Source organism: Syngnathus typhle, linkage group LG2, assembly GCF_033458585.1.
Source record: "Syngnathus typhle isolate RoL2023-S1 ecotype Sweden linkage group LG2, RoL_Styp_1.0, whole genome shotgun sequence".
Lineage (NCBI taxonomy): Eukaryota > Metazoa > Chordata > Actinopteri > Syngnathiformes > Syngnathidae > Syngnathus > Syngnathus typhle.
In genome coordinates, this window is record NC_083739.1 from 7,332,519 (window position 1) to 7,360,181 (window position 27,663).

General features: G+C 37.1%; 1 protein-coding gene across 1 annotated transcript in view; it reads left to right on the top strand.

The window, feature by feature from the left end:
- mgat5 (alpha-1,6-mannosylglycoprotein 6-beta-N-acetylglucosaminyltransferase) overlaps positions 1–27,663 on the top strand; it is a 60,522-nt gene that overhangs the window by 1,252 nt on the left and 31,607 nt on the right. Inside the window, exon 2 of the mRNA XM_061297618.1 lies at positions 2,428–2,877. Coding sequence (XP_061153602.1) covers positions 2,637–2,877 — 241 coding nt within the window. The 5' untranslated portion in view covers positions 2,428–2,636. The remainder of the gene's footprint in view (positions 1–2,427; positions 2,878–27,663) is intronic.

The following is a 27,663-nucleotide window of genomic DNA, read 5'->3' on the forward strand; positions in this document are numbered from 1 at the left end:
CTCATCCCAATTTGTGGATGAGAGCCGTTTTCAGCCTGCAGCAGGCGACTAGCCCAAATAAATCAATGAAAAATATACGACAACATACTACAAACAAAGTTTGTTGTACAGTTCATCGTGAGCATTTGTAGGTTAAATAATTTGCACTATTATATAATTCAGCGTGACCTAGCTGAAGCTTTAAGCTGCAGGCTTGAAAGTAATGCAGAGTTATGAACATCAAGAGGTGATTTGCCATCACTAGCCCTTCTGTCTTTACAAAGAACTCTTTCAGCCGCCGAAGACCTTGGGTGTTGTGACTGGGTGTTTGTCAATATTGTGTTCATTCTGTCATCGATTATATCAGCTGCTGTGCAGAAGTTTTTTTTATTTGGTTCCGGTGCTGGCCTTCCTGTGTTGAGTTTGCATGTTCTCACCGTGCTTGTGTGGGTTTCCTCTGAGTACTCTGGTTTCCTCCCACATCCTAAAAAATATGCATGGGAGGCCACTCCAAATCTCCCCATAGTAGGTATGAGTTTGGGTCATGTGAACGTGGCCTGCCATTGGCTGGTGACCAGTTCTGAACTGGTTCGGAAAATAGATGGATGGAAGCATATTCTATAGAGGCCTGATGTCTCACAGTATATAAACTTGCGTTACGCTGTGACAATTTGTTTGTGCATCAAGCTTTCTTCCAAGTAGAGCGTCTACTTTTTTTCCCCGTGTATTCTGTGTCAGTTATGTCTGCTTCTGGGTCCAAATCCTGCTCCTCACGTGACATTGGGATTATAAATCCTGGGGAAAAGAAAGGACATTTGCTTCAGAGGCGCATATAATATATATATATATATATATATATATATATAGTGGAGCCTCCGTTTTCGAACACAATCCGTTCCAGAAGGCTGTTCGAGAAGTGAATCGTTCGAATTCTGCATCATATTTTCCCATTACAAATAATGGGAAAAATATTAATCCGTTCCAAGGAACAACCAAAAAAAACACCTTTTTAAAGCATTTTTTTCATTTGCGCATTTTTGTCCAATCGCGGAACTGCAGCGCACCGCCGAACGCGCAACCGTAGCGCGTCGCCGATCGCGCAACTGCACCGCGGTGGTCGCATTTTTGTGACAGAGCCGTCGCTGAAATTTAGAACATATTTTTAAAGACCTGCTGTACTTTCCGAAATTTAAGTGGACATCAGTGCGCAGGGAACTTAATTTTGTCCGATCGCGCCACTGCAGCGCACCGCCGAACGCGCAACCATAGCGCGTCGCCAACCGCGCAACTGCACCGCACTGGTCGCAATATTGTGACAGAGCCGTTGCAGAAATTTAGAACTTATTTTTAAAGTCCTGCTCTACTTTCCAAAACTTAAGTGGACATCAGTGCGCAGGGATCTTCATTTTGTCCGATCGCGCAACTGCAGCGCACCGCCGAACGCGCAACCGTTTTTGTATGCTCTATTGTATAGTCTGGCTATGGGATCCAGAGTTTCTTTTGTGGTGAGAGACCAGATGGGAAGACAGTATGATAAGTTAGACAGTATGATAGAATGTTGATAAATATTTGAGACATTATGGGTGAGATAGGGCCTAACCTTGTTATAGACATATATTTTCTGTTTGAGCTTATTAGTGAGAGTGTTAACATGTTTTTTGTAGGTGAGGTGGGAGTCTAAGTGTACTCCAAGATATTCATATGTGTCAGTGACTACTAGAGTTCGATCGGATAGAGTAATGGGGACAGTTATGGAGATTTTTTTTCCTAGGGGGGTGGAAATACATTATTTCAGGGGTTTTTTATATTGGTCGTCAGATGGTTTACTTTTAGCCACTCATGTAGGAGCTGGAGATCAGAAGTAAGCTTGGAGTTTATGGTTTTGATGTTCGGATCTGAGGTGTAAATAACTGTCGTCAGCATATAATATGATTTGAGTTTGTTTGCATATTTTGGGCATGTCATTGATGTACATAATGGGCCCAGTACGCTGCCCTGGGGAACACCAGTGGGAGATGGTAATGGAGTAGATGTGGCCTGACAAATATTAACAACCTGGATTCTATCCGAGAGGTATAAAGAGAGCATCGTTAGAACTGAGGGGGAGAGATGAAAGAAAGCTAGTTTGTTATGGAGTATTTGATGATTAACTGTGTCAAAGGCTTTACGGAAATCTAGAAAGTAGCTGTGCAGATAGTGTTGAATGAGCTGATCGGAAGCCAAATTGTGAGTTGTTGAGAAGGTTGTTTGTTTTAAGATGTTCTATAAATTGTTTTGACAGGATTTTTTCTAAAAGTTTTGATATAGGTGGGAGGATTGATATGGGACGGTAGTTGGATAGGGTTGTTCGGAGCCACTTTATGCACAATTTCCAGTTACTGATTGATAACACAGCTGTTTTATCAATGATCATCTAACCTGGTACCCCCTCTGTCTTTTCTCCTGTAGAATGAAGAAGGTTGGAGCCTGAGATGCTGCGTTGTCGTCAGGATAAGCCAAAGAAGGAAATCACATTAGTGAGGATCCGTGCCCAACAAAAATCACAGCCCCACAAACAAACAGACAGCCATGCCTTACAGCCCATCCTGATCCCCACCTGCACCATTGCAGCTCTCCGGTAGTTTAACTAGTGACCTTCCACTCGCTGTCTCGTGAGCATGGCTACACCCTTCTTGTGGAAGCTGTCGTCCCAAAAGCTTGGCTTTTTCCTGGTCAGCTTTGGATTTATCTGGGGCATGATGCTGCTACACTTTACCATCCAGCAGCGAGCCAGCCATGAAAACAGCGGTATGCTCCGGCAACAGATCCTGGATCTCAGCAAGCGCTACATCAAGGCACTAGCTGAGGAGAACCAAAGTGTCATGGATGGGCCTTATGTGGGCACCATGACAGCTTATGGTGGGTGATATCCATAAGAGCAGAATGTCATACATAACTAGAATTTTGCAATTTCTGGAGAAATTGCGTGTGAAGGCGAAATGTATGAATAACTTCTTCGGGGAATGCTGCCGAACGATGTTGAAACGTGTTGAATTACTTGAGAAATGTAGAATATTTGGAGAATTTGTGGCGAATTTCAAAATAAAAGATGTGAAGTTTTTGGTAAGTGGGAAGTTGTGGAATAGGTCGAAAAATGACGAACAGTTGAAAGTTGGAATGTGTTGAATCGGTTGAAAAATGTAGAAATGAGAAGGGAAAAAGGAATTGGGTGTGAATTTCAAAATAAAAGATGTGAAGTTTTTGGTAAGTGGGAAGTTGTGGAATAGGTAGAAAAATGATGAACAGTTGAAAGTTGGAATGGGTTGAATCGGTTGAAAAATGTAGAAATGAGAAGGGAAAAGGGAATTGGGTGTGAATTTCAAAATAAAAGATGTGAAGTTTTTGGTAAGTGGGAAGTTGTGGAATAGGTAGAAAAATGATGAACAGTTGAAAGTTGGAATGGGTTGAATCGGTTGAAAAATGTAGAAATGAGAAGGGAAAAGGGAATTGAGTGTGAATTTCAAAATAAAAGATGTGAAGTTTTTGGTAAGTGGGAAGTTGTGGAATAGGTAGAAAAATGATGAACAGTTGAAAGTTGGAATGGGTTGAATCGGTTGAAAAATGTAGAAATGAGAAGGGAAAAGGGAATTGGGTGTGAATTTCAAAATAAAAGATGTGAAGTTTTTGGTAAGTGGGAAGTTGTGGAATAGGTAGAAAAATGATGAACAGTTGAAAGTTGGAATGGGTTGAATCGGTTGAAAAATGTAGAAATGAGAAGGGAAAAAGGAATTGGGTGGGAATTTCAAAATAAAAGATGTGAAGTTTTTGGGACGTGGGAAGTTGTGGAATAGGTAGAAAAATGATGAACAGTTGAAAGTTGGAATGGGTTGAATCGGTTGAAAAATGTAGAAATGAGAAGGAGAAAAGGAAATATTGGAGAATTGGGTGTGAATTTCAAAATAAAAGATGTGAAGTTTTTGGTAAGTGGGAAGTTGTGGAATAGGTAGAAAAATGATGAACAATTGAAAGTTGGAATGGGTTGAATCGGTTGAAAAATGTAGAAATGAGAAGGGAAAAGGAATTGGGTGTGAATTTCAAAATAAAAGATGTGAAGCTTTTGGTAAGTGGGAAGTTGTGGAATCAGTAGAAAAATAATGAACAGTTGAAAGTTGGAATGGGTTGAATCGGTTGAAAAATGTAGAAATTAGAGTAGAAAAACGAAATTTTAGAGAATTTTGGTTGAATTTCAAAATAAAAGAGGTGAAGTTTTTGGTAAGTGGGACGTTGTGGAATAGGTAGGCAAAAGATGAACAGTTGAAAGTTGGAACGAGTTGAATCGGTTGAAAAATGTAGAAGTTAGAGGTGAAAAACGAAATTTCGTGAAAATTTGTCGGAATTTTTAACGTGAAAACGTGAAATTTTCGAATTTGGGAATTTTGGGAATGTCGAGAATCCTTCCGAATGTGATTAGAATGTGCTGAATGATGTGAATTTCAAATTGGAACGACGTAAATGTGAAATGTCGAATGTGCCATTAAGAATGAATGGGGAAAAATTTGTCGGAATTTTGGGAATTTTGCGGAATCGGAAAATTTTCGGAACGAGCAAAATACAAGCGCTCGTCGCGTGAATATTTGGAATACGTGAAAAGTGGAATGGAGTGAATCGGATGAATTATGTGGAAGATGAAACGTGTCAAAAAAGTGTGGAGAAACGTAGAGAATAATAATAATAACTAGAATTGCAATTTCGGAAGAAATTGCGTGTGAAGGCGAAGGCAGATGTTAAGTTACAAACGTTAAGCGTTAAAAATGATGAGCGGGAAGAATACAAAGGGAAAATAGATAATTGTGAAATAAATGGGAAAATGTTACAAATACATGTTACAAAAAGGTACAAATGATAAGCGTTAAAAATGAAACGTTACAAATGTTACAAAAAAGGTACAAATGATAAGCGTTGAAAATGATAAGGGGGAAGAATAAAGAGTAAAATAATTTATGACTCCCAATGTGGGAATCGAACCCACTACAGGAAACTGGCTCGGGTTGACATTTCCATTGTGTTTCCGACTGAGCTAATGAGGATCCTTCCTTCTTGCTGGTTGAATTTGGTTAATGTAATGAATGTGTTTGTTGAATGCGAATGCGTAATCAAAGTGGTGGAAATTGCTTAATGTAATGAATGTTGGATGCGAATGACAAAAGTTACAAATGATAACCGTTGAAAATGATAACCGGGAAGGATAAAGAGTAAAATAAATAATGACGCCCAATGTGGGAATCGAACTGACGCGGGTTTTGATACCACTCGGGAATGATGCTCGTGTACTGGAATCACTTGTGTTTCCCACGAGCTAATTGAGTCCCTTGCTATGTCGTGGTTGCAATTGGTTAATGTAATGAATGTGTTTGTTGAATGCGAATACGTAATCAAAGTGGTGGAACTTGCTTAATGTAATGAATGTTGAATGCGAATGTTAGTTACAAATGATAAGCGTTGAAAATGATAAGCGGGAAGAATAAAGAGTAAAATAATTAATGACGCCCAATGTGGGAATCGAACCCACTACAGGAAACTGGCTCGGGTTGACATTGCCATTAAGAATGAATGGGGAAATAAAAGGCACAAATTTGCTAATTACTTAAAAACGGTAAATGTTATGAACGCGAAAAATACTGGCAAGCGTGCCATGAATTTTTGGAACGTGTGAAAGGTTGAACGAGGTGAATCGGTTGAAGCATGTGGGAGTAGTTAGATGTCAAAAAAGTGGGAGGAATAAGTTGTTTAATAATAAAGTACAATATCAATGTGTGAAGGCCTTCGCCTTCACACAACTAGAATTGCAATTTCGGAAGAAATTGCGTGTGAAGGCGAAGGCAGATGTTAAGTTACAAACGTTAAGCGTTAAAAATGATAAGCGGGAAGAATGAAAAGGGAAAATAAATTATTGTGAAATAAATGGGAAAATGTTACAAATACATGTTACAAAAAGGTACAAATGATAAACGTTAAAAATGAAATGTTACAAATGTTACAAAAAAGGTACAAATGACAAGGGGGAAGAATAAAGAGTAAAATACTTTATGACGCCCAAAGTGGGAATCGAACCCACTACAGGAAACTGGCACAGGTTGACATTGCCATTGTGTTTCCAACTGAGCTAATCAGGTTCCTACCTCAGTAACTGTTGAATTTGGTTAATGTAATGAATGTGTTTGTTGAATGCGAATGCGTAATCAAAGTGGTGGAAATTGCTTAATGTAATGAATGTTGAATGCGAATGACAAAAGTTACAAATGATAACCGTTGAAAATGATAACCGGGAAGGATAAAGAGTAAAATAAATAATGACGCCCAATGTGGGAATCGAACTGACGCGGGTTTTGATACCACTCGGGAAAGATGCTCGTGTACTGGAATCACTTGTGTTTCCCACGAGCTAATTGAGTCCCTTTCTTTTATTGGTTGAATTTGGTTAATGTAATGAATGTGTTTGTTGAATGCGAATACGTAATCAAAGTGGTGGAAATTGCTTAATGTAATGAATGTTGAATGCGAATGTTAGTTACAAATGATAAGCGTTGAAAATGATAAGCGGGAAGAATAAAGAGTAGAATAATTAATGACGCCCAATGTGGGAATCGAACCCACTACAGGAAACTGGCTCGGGTTGACATTGCCATTAAGAATGAATGGGGAAATAAAAGGCACAAATTTGCTAATTACTTAAAAACGGTAAATGTTATGAACGCGAAAAATACTGGCAAGCGTGCCATGAATTTTTGGAACGTGTGAAAGTTTGAACGAGGTGAATGGGTTGAAGCATGTGGGAGTAGTTAGATGTCAAAAAAGTGGGAGGAATAAGTTGTTTAATAATAAAGTACAATATCAATGTGTGAAGGCCTTCGCCTTCACACAACTAGAATTTTGCAATTTCTGGAGAAATTGCGTGTGAAGGCGAAATGTATGAATAACTTTTTCGGGGAATGCTGCCGAACGATGTTGAAACGTGTTGAATTACTTGAGAAATGTAGAATATTTGGAGAATTTGTGGTGAATTTCAAAATTGAAAGTTTGGAATATTTGGTAAGTGGGAAGTTGTGGAATAGGTAGGCAAAAGATGAACAGTTGAAAGTTGGAATGGGTTGAATCGGTTGAAAAATGTAGAAGTTAGAGTAGAAAAACGAAATTTTGGAGAATTTGGTTGAATTTTAAATTTGGAATTGTTGGTAAGTGGGAAGTTGTGGAATAGGTAGGCAAAAGATGAACAGTTGAAAGTTGGAACGGGTTGAATCAGTTAAAAAATGTAGAAGTTAGAGCAAATGTTGAATCCCCATAGAGAATGAATGGGAAAATAAAAAAAAGCAATTGCGCCAAAATCTTTCTAAATTTGGAACAAAACCCAAAGAAACGGCCTCAGGAGGTTCACTTTTGGGGTAAAAATGTTGAAACGGGTTAAATCGGATAAAAAACGAAGACGTTAGCGCAAATGTAGCTATTTGGGGCACTTAGTGTTGAAATAAGGTCACTTCCGGCTTGATTCGGGTCATTTCCGGTCTAATTTGGGTCACTTCCGGTTTATTTGGGTCACTTCCGGTTTAAAACAGGTCACTTCCGGTTTAGCTGAGGTCACTTCCGGTTTATTTGGGGTCATTTCCGGTCTAAAAAGGTCACTTCCGGTTTATTTTTGGTCACTTCCGGTTTGATTTGGGGTCACTTCCGGTTTACCAGAGATCACTTCCGGTCTATTTGGGGTCACTTCCGGTCTATTTGGGGTCACTTCCGGTCTATTTGGGGTCACTTCCGGTTTATTTGGGTCACTTCCGGTTTAATTTGGGTCACTTCCGGTTCGTCTGAGGTCACTTCCGGTTTATTAGGGGTCATTTCCGGTCTAAAAAGGTCACTTCCGGTACATTTGGGGTCACTTCCGGTTTGATTTGGGGTCACTTCCGGTTTACCTGAGGTCACTTCCGGTCTATTTGGGGTCACTTTCGGTTTGATTTGGGGCACTTCCGGTTCATTTTGGGTTCATTGGGGGCACTTGAGGGTCATCCAAGATGGCCACCACACTGGAATTGGGGGTCAAGGGTTGAATGTGTAAGCGTAGTGGAAGTGGGGGTGAATGGGAGTGAATGTGGGAAGCATAAGGTGAATAAATTTGGAATGGGTTGAATCGGTCGAAAAATGTAGAAATGAGAGTTGAAAAACTGAATTTTTGAGAATTTGGTTGAATTTCAAATTTGAAAATGTGGAATTTTTGGTAAGTGGGAAGTTGTGGAATAGGTAGGCAAAAGATGAACAGTTGAAAATTGGAATGGGTTGAATCGGTTGAAAAATGTAGAAATGAGAAGGGAAAAAGGAATTGGGTGTAAATTTCAAAATAAAAGATGTGAAGTATTTGGGAAGTTGTGGAATAGGTAGAAAAATGATGAACAGTTGAAAGTTGGAATGGGTTGAATCGGTTGAAAAATGTAGAAATTAGAGTACAAAAACGGAATTTGAGAGAATTTTGGTTGAATTTCAAAATAAAATATGTGAAGTTTTTGGTAAGTGGGAAGTTGTGGAATAGGTAGAAAAATGATGAACAGTTGAAAGTTGGAATGGGTTGAATCGGTTGAAAAATGTAGAAATGAGAAGGGAAAAGGAAATTGGGTGTGAATTTCAAAATAAAAGATGTGAAGTTTTTGGTAAGTGGGAAGTTGTGGAATAGGTAGAAAAATGATGAACAGTTGAAAGTTGGAATGGGTTGAATCGGTTGAAAAATGTAGAAATGAGAAGGGAAAAGGAATTGGGTGTGAATTTCAAAATAAAAGATGTGAAGCTTTTGGTAAGTGGGAAGTTGTGGAATCGGTAGAAAAATGATGAACAGTTGAAAGTTGGAATGGGTTGAATCGGTTGAAAAATGTAGAAATTAGAGTAGAAAAACGAAATTTTAGAGAATTTTGGTTGAATTTCAAAATAAAAGATGTGAAGTTTTTGGTAAGTGGGACGTTGTGGAATAGGTAGGCAAAAGATGAACAGTTGAAAGTTGGAACGAGTTGAATCGGTTGAAAAATGTAGAAGTTAGAGGTGAAAAACGAAATTTTGTGAAAATTTGTCGGAATTTTTAACGTGAAAACGAGAAATTTTCGAATTTGGGAATTTTGGGAATGTCGAGAATCCTTCCGAATGTGATTAGAATGTGCTGAATGATGTGAATTTCAAATTGGAACGACGTAAATGTGAAATGTCGAATGTGCCATTAAGAATGAATGGGGAAAAATTTGTCGGAATTTTGGGAATTTTGCGGAATCGGAAAATTTTCGGAACGAGAAAAATATAAGCGCTCATGTCGTGAATATTTGGAATACGTGAAAAGTGGAATGGAGTGAATCGGATGAATTATGTGGAAGATGAAACGTGTCAAAAAAGTGTGGAGAATAAAATAGAAGAATAATAATAATAACTAGAATTTTGCAATTTCTGGAGAAATTGCGTGTGAAGGCGAAATGTATGAATAACTTCTTCGGGGAATGCTGCCGAACGATGTTGAAACGTGTTGAATTACTTGAGAAATGTAGAATATTTGGAGAATTTGTGGCGAATTTCAAAATAAAAGATGTGAAGTTTTTGGTAAGTGGGAAGTTGTGGAATAGGTCGAAAAATGATGAACAGTTGAAAGTTGGAATGGGTTGAATTGGTTGAAAAATGTAGAAATGAGAAGGGAAAAAGGAATTGGGTGTGAATTTCAAAATAAAAGATGTGAAGGTTTTGGGAAGTTGTGGAATAGGTCGAAAAATGATGAACAGTTGAAAGTTGGAATGGGTTGAATCGGTTGAAAAATGTAGAAATGAGAAGGGAAAAGGGAATTGGGTGTGAATTTCAAAATAAAAGATGTGAAGTTTTTGGTAAGTGGGAAGTTGTGGAATAGGTCGAAAAATGATGAACAGTTGAAAGTTGGAATGGGTTGAATCGGTTGAAAAATGTAGAAATGAGAAGGGAAAAGGGAATTGGGTGTGAATTTCAAAATAAAAGATGTGAAGTTTTTGGTAAGTGGGAAGTTGTGGAATAGGTAGAAAAATGATGAACAGTTGAAAGTTGGAATGGGTTGAATCGGTTGAAAAATGTAGAAATGAGAAGGGAAAAGGGAATTAGGTGTGAATTTCAAAATAAAAGAATTGAAGTTTTTGGTAAGTGGGAAGTTGTGGAATAGGTAGAAAAATGATGAACAGTTGAAAGTTGGAATGGGTTGAATCGGTTGAAAAATGTAGAAATGAGAAGGGAAAAGGAATTGGGTGTGAATTTCAAAATAAAAGATGTGAAGCTTTTGGTAAGTGGGAAGTTGTGGAATCAGTAGAAAAATAATGAACAGTTGAAAGTTGGAATGGGTTGAATCGGTTGAAAAATGTAGAAATTAGAGTACAAAAACGGAATTTGAGAGAATCTTGGTTGAATTTCAAAATAAAAGATGTGAAATTTTTGGTAAGTGGGAAGTTGTGGAATAGGTAGAAAAATGATGAACAGTTGAAAGTTGGAATGGGTTGAATCGGTTGAAAAATGTAGAAATGAGAAGGGAAAAGGGAATTGGGTGTGAATTTCAAAATAAAAGATGTGAAGTTTTTGGTAAATGGGAAGTTGTGGAATAGGTCGAAAAATGATGAACAGTTGAAAGTTGGAATGGGTTGAATCGGTTGAAAAATGTAGAAATGAGAAGGGAAAGGGAATTGGGTGTGAATTTCAAAATAAAAGATGTGAAGCTTTTGGTAAGTGGGAAGTTGTGGAATCGGTAGAAAAATAATGAACAGTTGAAAGTTGGAATGGGTTGAATCGGTTGAAAAATGTAGAAATTAGAGTAGAAAAACGAAATTTTAGAGAATTTTGGTTGAATTTCAAAATAAAAGATGTGAAGTTTTTGGTAAGTGGGACGTTGTGGAATAGGTAGGCAAAGGATGAACAGTTGAAAGTTTGAACGAGTTGAATCGGTTGAAAAATGTAGAAGTTAGAGGTGAAAAACGAAATTTTGTGAAAATTTGTCGGAATTTTTAACGTGAAAACGTGAAATTTTCGAATTTGGGAATTTTGGGAATGTCGAGAATCCTTCCGAATGTGATTAGAATGTGTTGAATGATGTGAATTTGAAATTGGAACGACGTAAATGTGAAATGTAGAATGTGCCATTAAGAATGAATGGGGAAAAATTTGTCGGAATTTTGGGAATTTTGCGGAATCGGTAAATTTTCGGAACGAGAAAAATGGAAGCGCTCGTCGCGTGAATATTTGGAATACGTGAAAAGTGGAATGGAGTGAATCGGATGAATTATGTGGAAGATGAAACGTGTCGAAAAAGTGTGGAGAATAAAATAGAAGAATAATAATAACTAGAATTTTGCAATTTCTGGAGAAATTGCGTGTGAAGGCGAAATGTATGAATAACTTCTTCAGGGAATGCTGCCGAACGATGTTGAAACGTGTTGAATTACTTGAGAAATGTAGAATATTTGGAGAATTTGTGGCGAATTTCAAAATAAAAGATGTCAAGTTTTTGGTAAGTGGGAAGTTGTGGAATAGGTCGAAAAATGATGAACAGTTGAAAGTTGGAATGGGTTGAATCGGTTGAAAAATGTAGAAATGAGAAGGGAAAAAGGAATTGGGTGTGAATTTCAAAATAAAAGATGTGAAGGTTTTGGGAAGTTGTGGAATAGGTCGAAAAATGATGAACAGTTGAAAGTTGGAATGGGTTGAATCGGTTGAAAAATGTAGAAATGAGAAGGGAAAAGGGAATTGGGTGTGAATTTCAAAATAAAAGATGTGAAGTTTTCTGTAAGTGGGAAGTTGTGGAATAGGTAGAAAAATGATGAACAGTTGAAAGTTGGAATGGGTTGAATCGGTTGAAAAATGTAGAAATGAGAAGGGAAAAGGGAATTGAGTGTGAATTTCAAAATAAAAGATGTGAAGTTTTTGGTAAGTGGGAAGTTGTGGAATAGGTAGAAAAATGATGAACAGTTGAAAGTTGGAATGGATTGAATCGGTTGAAAAATGTAGAAATGAGAAGGGAAAAGGGAATTGGGTGTGAATTTCAAAATAAAAGATGTGAAGTTTTTGGTAAGTGGGAAGTTGTGGAATAGGTAGAAAAATGATGAACAGTTGAAAGTTGGAATGGGTTGAATCGGTTGAAAAATGTAGAAATGAGAAGGGAAAAAGGAATTGGGTGTGAATTTCAAAATAAAAGATGTGATGTTTTTGGGAAGTTGTGGAATAGGTAGAAAAATGATGAACAGTTGAAAGTTGGAATGGGTTGAATCGGTTGAAAAATGTAGAAATTAGAGTACAAAAACGGAATTTGAAAGAATTTTGGTTGAATTTCAAAATAAAAGATGTGAAGTTTTTGGTAAGTGGGAAGTTGTGGAATAGGTAGAAAAATGATGAACAGTTGAAAGTTGGAATGGGTTGAATCGGTTGAAAAATGTAGAAATGAGAAGGGAAAAGGAAATTGGGTGTGAATTTCAAAATAAAAGATGTGAAGTTTTTGGTAAGTGGGAAGTTGTGGAATAGGTAGAAAAATGATGAACAGTTGAAAGTTGGAATGGGTTGAATCGGTTGAAAAATGTAGAAATGAGAAGGGAAAAGGAATTGGGTGTGAATTTCAAAATAAAAGATGTGAAGCTTTTGGTAAGTGGGAAGTTGTGGAATCGGTAGAAAAATAATGAACAGTTGAAAGTTGGAATGGGTTGAATCGGTTGAAAAATGTAGAAATTAGAGTAGAAAAACGAAATTTTAGAGAATTTTGGTTGAATTTCAAAATAAAAGATGTGAAGTTTTTGGTAAGTGGGACGTTGTGGAATAGGTAGGCAAAAGATGAACAGTTGAAAGTTGGAACGAGTTGAATCGGTTGAAAAATGTAGAAGTTAGAGCTGAAAAACGAAATTTTGTGGAAATTTGTCGGAATTTTTAACGTGAAAACGTGAAATTTTCGAATTTGGGAATTTTGGGAATGTCGAGAATCCTTCCGAATGTGATTAGAATGTGCTGAATGATGTGAATTTCAAATTGGAACGACGTAAATGTGAAATGTCGAATGTGCCATTAAGAATGAATGGGGAAAAATTTGTCGGAATTTGGGGAATTTTGCGGAAACGGAAAATTTTCGGAACGAGAAAAATGGAAGCGCTCGTCGCGTGAATATTTGGAATACGTGAAAAGTGGAATGGAGTGAATCGGATGAATTATGTGGAAGCTGAAACGTGTCAAAAAAGTGTGGAGAATAAAATAGAAGAATAATAATAACTAGAATTTTGCAATTTCTGGAGAAATTGCGTGTGAAGGCGAAATGTATGAATAACTTCTTCGGGGAATGCTGCCGAACGATGTTGAAACGTGTTGAATTACTTGAGAAATGTAGAATATTTGGAGAATTTGTGGCGAATTTCAAAATAAAAGATGTGAAGTTTTTGGTAAGTGGGAAGTTGTGGAATAGGTCGAAAAATGATGAACAGTTGAAAGTTGGAATGGGTTGAATCGGTTGAAAAATGTAGAAATGAGAAGGGAAAAAGGAATTGGGTGTGAATTTCAAAATAAAAGATGTGAAGGTTTTGGGAAGTTGTGGAATAGGTGGAAAAATGATGAACAGTTGAAAGTTGGAATGGGTTGAATCGGTTGAAAAATGTAGAAATGAGAAGGGAAAAGGGAATTGGGTGTGAATTTCAAAATAAAAGATGTGAAGTTTTTGGTAAGTGGGAAGTTGTGGAATAGGTAGAAAAATGATGAACAGTTGAAAGTTGGAATGGGTTGAATCGGTTGAAAACTGTAGAAATGAGAAGGGAAAAGGGAATTGGGTGTGAATTTCAAAATAAAAGATGTGAAGTTTTTGGTAAGTGGGAAGTTGTGGAATAGGTAGAAAAATGATGAACAGTTGAAAGTTGGAATGGGTTGAATCGGTTGAAAAATGTAGAAATGAGAAGGGAAAAGGAAATTGGGTGTGAATTTCAAAATAAAAGATGTGAAGTTTTTGGTAAGTGGGAAGTTGTGGAATAGGTAGAAAAATGATGAACAGTTGAAAGTTGGAATGGGTTGAATCGGTTGAAAAATGTAGAAATGAGAAGGGAAAAGGAAATTGGGTGTGAATTTCAAAATAAAAGACGTGAAGTTTTTGGTAAGTGGGAAGTTGTGGAATAGGTAGAAAAATGATGAACAGTTGAAAGTTGGAATGGGTTGAATCGGTTGAAAAATGTAGAAATGAGAAGGGAAAAGGAATTGGGTGTGAATTTCAAAATAAAAGATGTGAAGCTTTTGGTAAGTGGGAAGTTGTGGAATCGGTAGAAAAATAATGAACAGTTGAAAGTTGGAATGGGTTGAATCGGTTGAAAAATGTAGAAATGAGAAGGGAAGAGGAAATTGGGTGTGAATTTCAAAATAAAAGATGTGAAGTTTTTGGTAAGTGGGAAGTTGTGGAATAGGTAGAAAAATGATGAACAGTTGAAAGTTGGAATGGGTTGAATCGGTTGAAAAATGTAGAAATGAGAAGGGAAAAGGAATTGGGTGTGAATTTCAAAATAAAAGATGTGAAGCTTTTGGTAAGTGGGAAGTTGTGGAATAGGTAGAAAAATGATGAACAGTTGAAAGTTGGAATGGGTTGAATCGGTTGAAAAATGTAGAAATTAGAGTAGAAAAACGAAATTTTAGAGAATTTTGGTTGAATTTCAAAATAAAAGATGTGAAGTTTTTGGTAAGTGGGACGTTGTGGAATAGGTAGGCAAAAGATGAACAGTTGAAAGTTGGAACGAGTTGAATCGGTTGAAAAATGTAGAAGTTAGAGCTGAAAAACGAAATTTTGTGAAAATTTGTCGGAATTTTTAACGTGAAAACGTGAAATTTTTGAATTTGGGAATTTTGGGAATGTCGAGAATCCCTCCGAATGTGATTAGAATGTGCTGAATGATGTGAATTTCAAATTGGAACGACGTAAATGTGAAATGTCGAATGTGCCATTAAGAATGAATGGGGAAAAATTTGTCGGAATTTGGGGAATTTTGCGGAATCTGAACATTTTCGGAACGAGAAAAATACAAGCGCTCATGTCGTGAATATTTGGAATACGTGAAAAGTGGAATGGAGTGAATCGGATGAATTTTGTGGAAGAAGAAGCGGGACAAAAAAGTGTGGAGAATAAAAGAGAATAATAATAATAACTAGAATTTTGCAATTTCTGGAGAAATTGCGTGTGAAGGCGAAATGTATGAATAACTTTTTCGGGGAATGCTGCCGAACGATGTTGAAACGTGTTGAATTACTTGAGAAATGTAGAATATTTGGAGAATTTGTGGTGAATTTCAAAATTGAAAGTTTGGAATATTTGGTAAGTGGGAAGTTGTGGAATAGGTAGGCAAAAGATGAACAGCTGAAAGTTGGAATGGGTTGAAAAATGTAGAAATTAGAGTAAAAAACGAAATTTGGGAGAATTTGGTTGAATTTCAAATTTCGAATTTTTGGTAAGTGGGAAATTGTGGAATAGGTAGGCAAAAGATGTACAGTTGAAAGTTGGAACGGGTTGAATCAGTTAAAAAATGTAGAAGTTAGAGCAAATGTTGAATCCCCATAGAGAATGAAGGGGAAAATAAAAAAAAGCAATTGCGCCAAAATCTTTCTAAATTCCGAACAAAACAAAAAAAAACAGCCTCAGGAGGTTCACTTTTGGGGTAAAAATGTTGAAACGGGTTAAATCGGACAAAAAACGAAGACGTTAGCGCAAATGTAGCTATTTGGGGCACTTAGTGTTGAAATAAGGTCACTTCCGGCTTGATTCGGGTCATTTCCGGTCTAATTTGGGTCACTTCCGGTTTATTTGGGTCACTTCCGGTTTAAAACAGGCCACTTCCGGTTTAGCTGAGGTCACTTCCGGTTTATTTGGGGTCATTTCCGGTCTAAAAAGGTCACTTCCAGTTCATTTGGGGTCACTTCCGGTTTGATTTGGGGTCACTTCCGGTTTACCAGAGGTCACTTCCGGTCTATTTGGGGTCACTTCCGGTCTATTTGGGGTCACTTCCGGTTTATTTGGGTCACTTCCGGTTTAATTTGGGTCACTTCCGGTTCGTCTGAGGTCACTTCCGGTTTATTAGGGGTCATTTCCGGTCTAAAAAGGTCACTTCCGGTAAATTTGGGGTCACTTCCGGTTTGATTTGGGGTCACTTCCGGTTTACCTGAGGTCACTTCCGGTCTATTTGGGGTCACTTTCGGTTTGATTTGGGGCACTTCCGGTTCATTCTGGGTTCATTGGTGGCACTTCAGGGTCATCCAAGATGGCCGCCACACTGGAATTGGGGGTCAAGGGTTGAATTGTGTAAGCATAGTGGAAGTGGGGGTGAATGGGAGTGAATGTGGTAAGCATAAGATGAATAAAGGGAATAAATGTGGAATGGGTTGAATCGGTCGAAAAATGTAGAAATTAGAGTGGAAAAACGAAATTTTGGAGAATTTGGTTGAATTTCAAACGTGAAAGTTCGGAATTTTTGGTAAGTGGGAAGTTGTGGAATAGGTAGGCAAAAGATGAACAGTTGAAAGTTGGAATGGGTTGAATCGGTTGAAAAATGTAGAAATTAGAGTGGAAAAACTGAATTTTGGAGAATTTTGGTTGAATTTCAAATTTGAAAATTTGGAATTTTTGGTAAGTGGGAAGTTGTGGAATAGGTAGGCAAAAGATGAACAGTTGAAAGTTGGAATGGGTTGAATCGGTTGAAAAATGTAGAAATTAGAGTAGAAAAACGGAATTTGAGAGAATTTTGGTTGAATTTCAAATTTGAAAATTTGGAATTTTTGGTAAGTGGGAAGTTGTGGAATAGGTAGGCAAAAGATGAACAGTTGAAAGTTGGAATGGGTTGAATCGGTTGAAAAAAGTAGAAGTTAGAGGTGAAAAACGAAATTTTGTGAAATGTCGAATGTGCCATTAAGAATGGATGGGGAAAAATTTGTCGGAATTCTGGGAATTTTGCGGAATCGGAAAATTTTCGGAACGAGAAAAATGGAAGCGCTCATCGCGTGAATATTTGGAATACGTGGAAAGTGGAATGGAGTGAATCGGATGAATTATGTGGAAGATGAAAGTGGACAAAAAAGTGTGGAGAATAAAAGAGAATAATAATAATAATAATAATAATAGAGAATGGTGTAGAATAACATATGTGTGAAGGCCTTCGCCTTCACACAACTAGAATTGCAATTTCGGAAGAAATTGCGTGTGAAGGCGAAGGCAGATGTTAAGTTACAAACGTTAAGCGTTAAAAATGATGAGCGGGAAGAATACAAAGGGCAAATAGATAATTGTGAAATAAATGGGAAAATGTTACAAATACATGTTACAAAAAGGTACAAATGATAAGCGTTAAAAATGAAACGTTACAAATGTTACAAAAAAGGTACAAATGATAAGCGTTGAAAATGATAAGGGGGAAGAATAAAGAGTAAAGTAATTTATGACTCCCAATGTGGGAATTGAACCCACTACAGACACTGGCTCGGGTTGACATTGCCATTGTGTTTCCGACTGAGCTAATGAGGCTTCTTCCTTCATGCTGGTTGAATCTGGTTAATGTAATGAATGTGTTTGTTGAATGCGAATGCGTAATCAAAGTGGTGGAAATTGCTTAATGTAATGAATGTTGAATGCGAATGACAAAAGTTACAAATGATAACCGTTGAAAATGATAACCGGGAAGGATAAAGAGTAAAATAAATAATGACGCCCAATGTGGGAATCGAACTGACGCGGGTTTTGATACCACTCGGGAATGATGCTCGTGTACTGGAATCACTTGTGTTTCCCACGAGCTAATTGAGTCCCTTACTATGTAGTGGTTGAAATTGGTTAATGTAATGTATGTGTTTGTTGAATGCGAATACGTAATCAAAGTGGTGGAAATTGCTTAATGTAATGAATGTTGAATGCGAATGTTAGTTACAAATGATAAGCGTTGAAAATGATAAGCGGGAAGAATAAAGAGTAAAATAATTAATGACGCCCAATGTGGGAATCGAACCCACTACAGGAAACTGGCTCGGGTTGACATTGCCATTAAGAATGAATGGGGAAATAAAAGGCACAAATTTGCTAATTACTTAAAAACGGTAAATGTTATGAAGGGGAAAAAAGGTGGCAAGCTTGCCATGAATTTTTGGAACGTGTGAAAGTTTGAACGAGGTGAATCGGTTGAAGCATGTGGGAGTAGTTAGATGTCAAAAAAGTGGGAGGAATAAGTTGTTTAATAAAAATAATAATAAAGTAGAATAACAATGTGTGAAGGCCTTCGCCTTCACACAATAATAGAGAATGGTGTAGAATAACATATGTGTGAAGGCCTTCGCCTTCACACAATAACTAGAATTGCAATTTCGGAAGAAATTGCGTGTGAAGGCGAAGGCAGATGTTAATTTACAAACGTCAAGCGTTAAAAATGATGAGCGGGAAGAATGAAAAGGGCAAGAAATAATTGTGAAATAAATGGGAAAATGTTACAAATACATGTTACAAAAAGGTACAAATGATAAGCGTTAAAAATGAAATGTTACAAATGTTACAAAAAAGGTACAAATGATAAGCGTTGAAAATGATAAGGGGAAGAATGAAGGGTAAAATAATTTATGATGCCCAATGTGGGAATCGAACCCACTACAGGACACTGGCTCGGGTTGACATTGCCATTGTGTTTCCGACTGAGCTAATGAGGCTTCTTCCTTCATGCTGGTTGAATCTGGTTAATGTAATGAATGTGTTTGTTGAGTGCGAATGCGTAATCAAAGTGGTGGAAATTGCTTAATGTAATGAATGTTGAATGCGAATGACAAAAGTTACAAATGATAACCGTTGAAAATGATAACCGGGAAGGATAAAGAGTAAAATAAATAATGACGCCCAACGTGGGAATCGAACTGACGCGGGTTTTGATACCACTCGGGAAAGATGCTCGTGTACTGGAATCACTTGTGTTTCCCACGAGCTAATTGTGTCCCTGTCTACATACTGGTTGAAATTGGTTAATGTAATGAATGTGTTTGTTGCATGCGAATACGTAATCAAAGTGGTGGAAATTGCTTAATGTAATGAATGTTGAATGCGAATGTTAGTTACAAATGATAAGCGTTGAAAATGATAAGCGGGAAGAATAAAGAGTAAAATAATTAATGACGCCCAATGTGGGAATCGAACCCACTACAGGAAACTGGCTCGGGTTGACATTGCCATTAAGAATGAATGGGGAAATAAAAGGCACAAATTTGCTAATTACTTAAAAACGGTAAATGTTATGAACGCGAAAAATACTGGCAAGCGTGCCATGAATTTTTGGAACGTGTGAAAGTTTGAACGAGGTGAATGGGTTGAAGCATGTGGGAGTAGTTAGATGTCAAAAAAGTGGGAGGAATAAGTTGTTTAATAATAAAGTACAATATCAATGTGTGAAGGCCTTCGCCTTCACACAATAATAATAGAGAATGGTGTAGAATAACATATGTGTGAAGGCCTTCGCCTTCACACAACTAGAATTGCAATTTCGGAAGAAATTGCGTGTGAAGGCGAAGGCAGATGTTAAGTTACAAACGTTAAGCGTTAAAAATGATGAGCGGGAAGAATACAAAGGGAAAATAGATAATTGTGAAATAAATGGGAAAATGTTACAAATACATGTTACAAAAAGGTACAAATGATAAGCGTTAAAAATGAAACGTTACAAATGTTACAAAAAAGGTATAAATGATAAGCGTTGAAAATGATAAGGGGGAAGAATAAAGAGTAAAATAATTTATGACTCCCAATGTGGGAATCGAACCCACTACAGGAAACTGGCTCGGGTTGACATTTCCATTGTGTTTCCGACTGAGCTAATGAGGATCCTTCCTTCTTGCTGGTTGAATTTGGTTAATGTAATGAATGTGTTTGTTGAATGCGAATGCGTAATCAAAGTGGTGGAAATTGCTTAATGTAATGAATGTTGGATGCGAATGACAAAAGTTACAAATGATAACCGTTGAAAATGATAACCGGGAAGGATAAAGAGTAAAATAAATAATGACGCCCAATGTGGGAATCGAACTGACGCGGGTTTTGATACCACTCGGGAATGATGCTCATGTACTGGAATCACTTGTGTTTCCCACGAGCTAATTGAGTCCCTTACTATGTCGTGGTTGCAATTGGTTAATGTAATGAATGTGTTTGTTGAATGCGAATACGTAATCAAAGTGGTGGAAATTGCTTAATGTAATGAATGTTGAATGCGAATGTTAGTTACAAATGATAAGCGTTGAAAATGATAAGCGGGAAGAATAAAGAGTAAAATAATTAATGACGCCCAATGTGGGAATCGAACCCACTACAGGAAACTGGCTCGGGTTGACATTGCCATTAAGAATGAATGGGGAAATAAAAGGCACAAATTTGCTAATTACTTAAAAACGGTAAATGTTATGAACGCGAAAAATACTGGCAAGCGTGCCATGAATTTTTGGAACGTGTGAAAGGTTGAACGAGGTGAATCGGTTGAAGCATGTGGGAGTAGTTAGATGTCAAAAAAGTGGGAGGAATAAGTTGTTTAATAATAAAGTACAATATCAATGTGTGAAGGCCTTCGCCTTCACACAACTAGAATTGCAATTTCGGAAGAAATTGCGTGTGAAGGCGAAGGCAGATGTTAATTTACAAACGTTAAGCGTTAAAAATGATAAGCGGGAAGAATGAAAAGGGAAAATAAATTATTGTGAAATAAATGGGAAAATGTTACAAATACATGTTACAAAAAGGTACAAATGATAAACGTTAAAAATGAAATGTTACAAATGTTACAAAAAAGGTACAAATGACAAGGGGGAAGAATAAAGAGTAAAATAATTTATGACGCCCAAAGTGGGAATCGAACCCACTACGGGAAACTGGCGCAGGTTGACATTGCCATTGTGTTTCCAACTGAGCTAATCAGGTTCCTACCTCAGTGACGGTTGAATTTGGTTAATGTAATGAATGTGTTTGTTGAATGCGAATGCGTAATCAAAGTGGTGGAAATTGCTTAATGTAATGAATGTTGAATGCGAATGACAAAAGTTACAAATGATAACCGTTGAAAATGATAACCGGGAAGGATAAAGAGTAAAATAAATAATGACGCCCAATGTGGGAATCGAACTGATGCGGGTTTTGATACCACTCGGGAATGATGCTCGTGTACTGGAATCACTTGTGTTTCCCACGAGCTAATTGAGTCCCTTACTATGTAGTGGTTGAAATTGGTTAATGTAATGTATGTGTTTGTTGAATGCGAATACGTAATCAAAGTGGTGGAAATTGCTTAATGTAATGAATGTTGAATGCGAATGTTAGTTACAAAGATAAGCGTTGAAAATGATAAGCGGGAAGAATAAAGAGTAAAATAATTAATGACGCCCAATGTGGGAATCGAACCCACTACAGGAAACTGGCTCGGGTTGACATTGCCATTAAGAATGAATGGGGAAATAAAAGGCACAAATTTGCTAATTACTTAAAAACGGTAAATGTTATGAAGGGGAAAAAAGGTGGCAAGCTTGCCATGAATTTTTGGAACGTGTGAAAGTTTGAACGAGGTGAATTGGTTGAAGCATGTGGGAGTAGTTGGATGTCAAAAAAGTGGGAGGAATAAGTTGTTTAATAATAACTAGAATTGCAATTTCGGAAGAAATTGCGTGTGAAGGCGAAGGCAGATGTTAATTTAGAAACGTTAAGCGTTAAAAATGATGAGCGGGAAGAATGAAAAGGGAAAGAAATAATTGTGAAATAAATGGGAAAATGTTACAAATACATGTTACAAAAAGGTACAAATGATAAGCGTTAAAAATGAAATGTTACAAATGTTACAAAAAAGGTACAAATGATAAGCGTTGAAAATGATAAGGGGAAGGATAAAGAGTAAAATAAATAATGACGCCCAATGTGGGAATCGAACTGACGCGGGTTTTGATACCACTCGGGAAAGATACTCGTGTACTGGAATCACTTGTGTTTCCCACGAGCTAATTGTGTCCCTGTCTACATACTGGTTGAATTTGGTTAATGTAATGAATGTGTTTGTTGAATGCGAATACGTAATCAAAGTGGTGGAAATTGCTTAATGTAATGAATGTTGAATGCGAATGTTAGTTACAAATGATAAGCGTTGAAAATGATAAGCGGGAAGAATAAAGAGTAAAATAATTAATGACGCCCAATGTGGGAATCGAACCCACTACAGGAAACTGGCTCGGGTTGACATTGCCATTAAGAATGAATGGGGAAATAAAAGGCACAAATTTGCTAATTACTTAAAAACGGTAAATGTTATGAACGGGAAAAAAGGCGGCAAGCGTGACATGAATTTTTGGAACGTGTGAAAGTTTGAACGAGGTGAATCGGTTGAAGCATGTGGGACTAGTTAGATGGCAAAAAAGTGGGAGGAATAAGTTGTTTAATAATAATAACTAGAATTGCAATTTCGGAAGAAATTGCGTGTGAAGGCGAAGGCAGATGTTGATTTACAAACGTTAAGCGTTAAAAATGATGAGCGGGAAGAATAGAAAGGGAAAATAAATTATTGTGAAATAAATGGGAAAATGTTACAAATACATGTTACAAAAAGGTACAAATGATAAGCGTTAAAAATGAAATGTTACAAATGTTACAAAAAAGGTACAAATGATAAGCGTTGAAAATGATAAGGGGAAGGATAAAGAGTAAAATAAATAATGACGCCCAATGTGGGAATCGAACTGACGCGGGTTTTGATACCACTCGGGAAAGATGCTCGTGTACTGGAATCACTTGTGTTTCCCACGAGCTAATTGTGTCCCTGTCTACATACTGGTTGAATTTGGTTAATGTAATGAATGTGTTTGTTGAATGCGAATACGTAATCAAAGTGGTGGAAATTGCTTAATGTAATGAATGTTGAATGCGAATGTTAGTTACAAATGATAAGCGTTGAAAATGATAAGCGGGAAGAATAAAGAGTAAAATAATTAATGACGCCCAATGTGGGAATCGAACCCACTACAGGAAACTGGCTCGGGTTGACATTGCCATTAAGAATGAATGGGGAAATAAAAGGCACAAATTTGCTAATTACTTAAAAACGGTAAATGTTATGAACGCGAAAAATACTGGCAAGCGTGCCATGAATTTTTGGAACGTGTGAAAGTTTGAACGAGGTGAACCGGTTGAAGCATGTGGGAGTAGTTAGATGTCAAAAAAGTGGGAGGAATAAGTTGTTTAATAATAAAGTACAATATCAATGTGTGAAGGCCTTCGCCTTCACACAATAAAGTAGAATAACAATGTGTGAAGGCCTTCGCCTTCACACAATAAAGTAGAATATCAATGTGTGAAGGCCTTCGCCTTCACACAATAAAGTAGAATAACAATGTGTGAAGGCCTTCGCCTTCACACAATAAGAACTAGAATTGCAATTTCGGAAGAAATTGCGTGTGAAGGCGAAGGCAGATGTTAATTTACAAACGTTAAGCGTTAAAAATGATAAGCGGGAAGAATGAAAAGGGAAAATAAATTATTGTGAAATAAATGGGAAAATGTTACAAATACATGTTACAAAAAGGTACAAATGATAAACGTTAAAAATGAAATGTTACAAATGTTCCAAAAAAGGTACAAATGATAAGGGGGAAGAATAAAGAGTAAAATACTTTATGACGCCCAAAGTGGGAATCGAACCCACTACGGGAAACTGGCGCAGGTTGACATTGCCATTGTGTTTCCAACTGAGCTAATCAGGTTCCTACCTCAGTGACGGTTGAATTTGGTTAATGTAATGAATGTGTTTGTTGAATGCGAATGCGTAATCAAAGTGGTGGAAATTGCTTAATGTAATGAATGTTGAATGCGAATGACAAAAGTTACAAATGATAACCGTTGAAAATGATAACCGGGAAGGATAAAGAGTAAAATAAATAATGACGCCCAATGTGGGAATCGAACTGACGCGGGTTTTGATACCACTCGGGAATGATGCTCGTGTACTGGAATCACTTGTGTTTCCCACGAGCTAATTGAGTCCCTTACTATGGAGTTGTTGAAATTGGTTAATGTAATGTATGTGTTTGTTGAATGCGAATACGTAATCAAAGTGGTGGAAATTGCTTAATGTAATGAATGTTGAATGCGAATGTTAGTTACAAATGATAAGCGTTGAAAATGATAAGCGGGAAGAATAAAGAGTAGAATAATTAATGACGCCCAATGTGGGAATCGAACCCACTACAGGAAACTGGCTCGGGTTGACATTGCCATTAAGAATGAATGGGGAAATAAAAGGCACAAATTTGCTAATTACTTAAAAACGGTAAATGTTATGAAGGGGAAAAAAGGTGGCAAGCTTGCCATGAATTTTTGGAACGTGTGAAAGTTTGAACGAGGTGAATCGGTTGAAGCATGTGGGAGTAGTTAGATGTCAAAAAGGTGGGAGGAATAAGTTGTTTAATAATAAGAATAAAAAAAATAATAATAATAAAGTAGAATAACAATGTGTGAAGGCCTTCGCCTTCACACAATAAAAAAAATAACTAGAATTGCAATTTCGGAAGAAATTGCGTGTGAAGGCGAAGGCAGATGTTAAGTTACAAACGTTAAGCGTTAAAAATGATGAGCGGGAAGAATACAAAGGGAAAATAGATAATTGTGAAATAAATGGGAAAATGTTACAAATACATGTTACAAAAAGGTACAAATGATAAGCGTTAAAAATGAAACGTTACAAATGTTACAAAAAAGGTACAAATGATAAGCGTTGAAAATGATAAGGGGGAAGAATAAAGAGTAAAATAAATTATGACTCCCAATGTGGGAATCGAACCCACTACAGGAAACTGGCTCGGGTTGACATTTCCATTGTGTTTCCGACTGAGCTAATGAGGATCCTTCCTTCTTGCTGGTTGAATTTGGTTAATGTAATGAATGTGTTTGTTGAATGCGAATGCGTAATCAAAGTGGTGGAAATTGCTTAATGTAATGAATGTTGAATGCGAATGACAAAAGTTACAAATGATAACCGTTGAAAATGATAACCGTGAAGGATAAAGAGTAAAATAAATAATGACGCCCAATGTGGGAATCGAACTGACGCGGGTTTTGATACCACTCGGGAATGATGCTCGTGTACTGGAATCACTTGTGTTTCCCACGAGCTAATTGAGTCCCTTACTATGTCGTGGTTGAAATTGGTTAATGTAATGAATGTGTTTGTTGAATGCGAATACGTAATCAAAGTGGTGGAAATTGCTTAATGTAATGAATGTTGAATGCGAATGTTAGTTACAAATGATAAGCGTTGAAAATGATAAGCGGGAAGAATAAAGAGTAGAATAATTAATGACGCCCAATGTGGGAATCGAACCCACTACAGGAAACTGGCTCGGGTTGACATTGCCATTAAGAATGAATGGGGAAATAAAAGGCACAAATTTGCTAATTACTTAAAAACGGTAAATGTTATGAAGGGGGAAAAAGGTGGCAAGCTTGCCATGAATTTTTGGAACGTGTGAAAGTTTGAACGAGGTGAATCGGTTGAAGCATGTGGGAGTAGTTAGATGTCAAAAAAGTGGGAGGAATAAGTTGTTTAATAATAAGAACTAGAATTGCAATTTCGGAAGAAATTGCGTGTGAAGGCGAAGGCAGATGTTAAGTTACAAACGTTAAGCGTTAAAAATGATGAGCGGGAAGAATACAAAGGGAAAATAGATAATTGTGAAATAAATGGGAAAATGTTACAAATACATGTTACAAAAAGGTACAAATGATAAGCGTTAAAAATGAAACGTTACAAATGTTACAAAAAAGGTACAAATGATAAGCGTTGAAAATGATAAGGGGGAAGAATAAAGAGTAAAATAATTTATGACTCCCAATGTGGGAATCGAACCCACTACAGGAAACTGGCTCGGGTTGACATTTCCATTGTGTTTCCGACTGAGCTAATGAGGATCCTTCCTTCTTGCTGGTTGAATTTGGTTAATGTAATGAATGCGTTTGTTGAATGCGAATGCGTAATCAAAGTGGTGGAAATTGCTTAATGTAATGAATGTTGAATGCGAATGACAAAAGTTACAAATGATAACCGTTGAAAATGATAACCGGGAAGGATAAAGAGTAAAATAAATAATGACGCCCAATGTGGGAATCGAACTGACGCGGGTTTTGATACCACTCGGGAATGATGCTCGTGTACTGGAATCACTTGTGTTTCCCACGAGCTAATTGAGTCCCTTACTATGTCGTGGTTGCAATTGGTTAATGTAATGAATGTGTTTGTTGAATGCGAATACGTAATCAAAGTGGTGGAAATTGCTTAATGTAATGAATGTTGAATGCGAATGTTAGTTACAAATGATAAGCGTTGAAAATGATAAGCGGGAAGAATAAAGAGTAAAATAATTAATGACGCCCAATGTGGGAATCGAACCCACTACAGGAAACTGGCTCGGGTTGACATTGCCATTAAGAATGAATGGGGAAATAAAAGGCACAAATTTGCTAATTACTTAAAAACGGTAAATGTTATGAACGCGAAAAATACTGGCAAGCGTGCCATGAATTTTTGGAACGTGTGAAAGGTTGAACGAGGTGAATCGGTTGAAGCATGTGGGAGTAGTTAGATGTCAAAAAAGTGGGAGGAATAAGTTGTTTAATAATAAAGTACAATATCAATGTGTGAAGGCCTTCGCCTTCACACAATAAAAAAAATAATAATAATAAAGTAGAATAACAATGTGTGAAGGCCTTCGCCTTCACACAACTAGAATTGCAATTTCGGAAGAAATTGCGTGTGAAGGCGAAGGCAGATGTTAAGTTACAAACGTTAAGCGTTAAAAATGATGAGCGGGAAGAATACAAAGGGAAAATAGATAATTGTGAAATAAATGGGAAAATGTTACAAATACATGTTACAAAAAGGTACAAATGATAAGCGTTAAAAATGAAACGTTACAAATGTTACAAAAAAGGTACAAATGATAAGCGTTGAAAATGATAAGGGGGAAGAATAAAGAGTAAAATAATTTATGACTCCCAATGTGGGAATCGAACCCACTACAGGAAACTGGCGCAGGTTGACATTTCCATTGTGTTTCCGACTGAGCTAACGAGGATCCTTCCTTCTTGCTGGTTGAATTTGGTTAATGTAATGAATGTGTTTGTTGAATGCGAATGCGTAATCAAAGTGGTGGAAATTGCTTAATGTAATGAATGTTGAATGCGAATGACAAAAGTTACAAATGATAACCGTTGAAAATGATAACCGGGAAGGATAAAGAGTAAAATAAATAATGACGCCCAATGTGGGAATCGAACTGACGCGGGTTTTGATACCACTCGGGAATGATGCTCGTGTACTGGAATCACTTGTGTTTCCCACGAGCTAATTGAGTCCCTTACTATGTCGTGGTTGCAATTGGTTAATGTAATGAATGTGTTTGTTGAATGCGAATACGTAATCAAAGTGGTGGAAATTGCTTAATGTAATGAATGTTGAATGCGAATGTTAGTTACAAATGATAAGCGTTGAAAATGATAAGCGGGAAGAATAAAGAGTAAAATAATTAATGACGCCCAATGTGGGAATCGAACCCACTACAGGAAACTGGCTCGGGTTGACATTGCCATTAAGAATGAATGGGGAAATAAAAGGCACAAATTTGCTAATTACTTAAAAACGGTAAATGTTATGAACG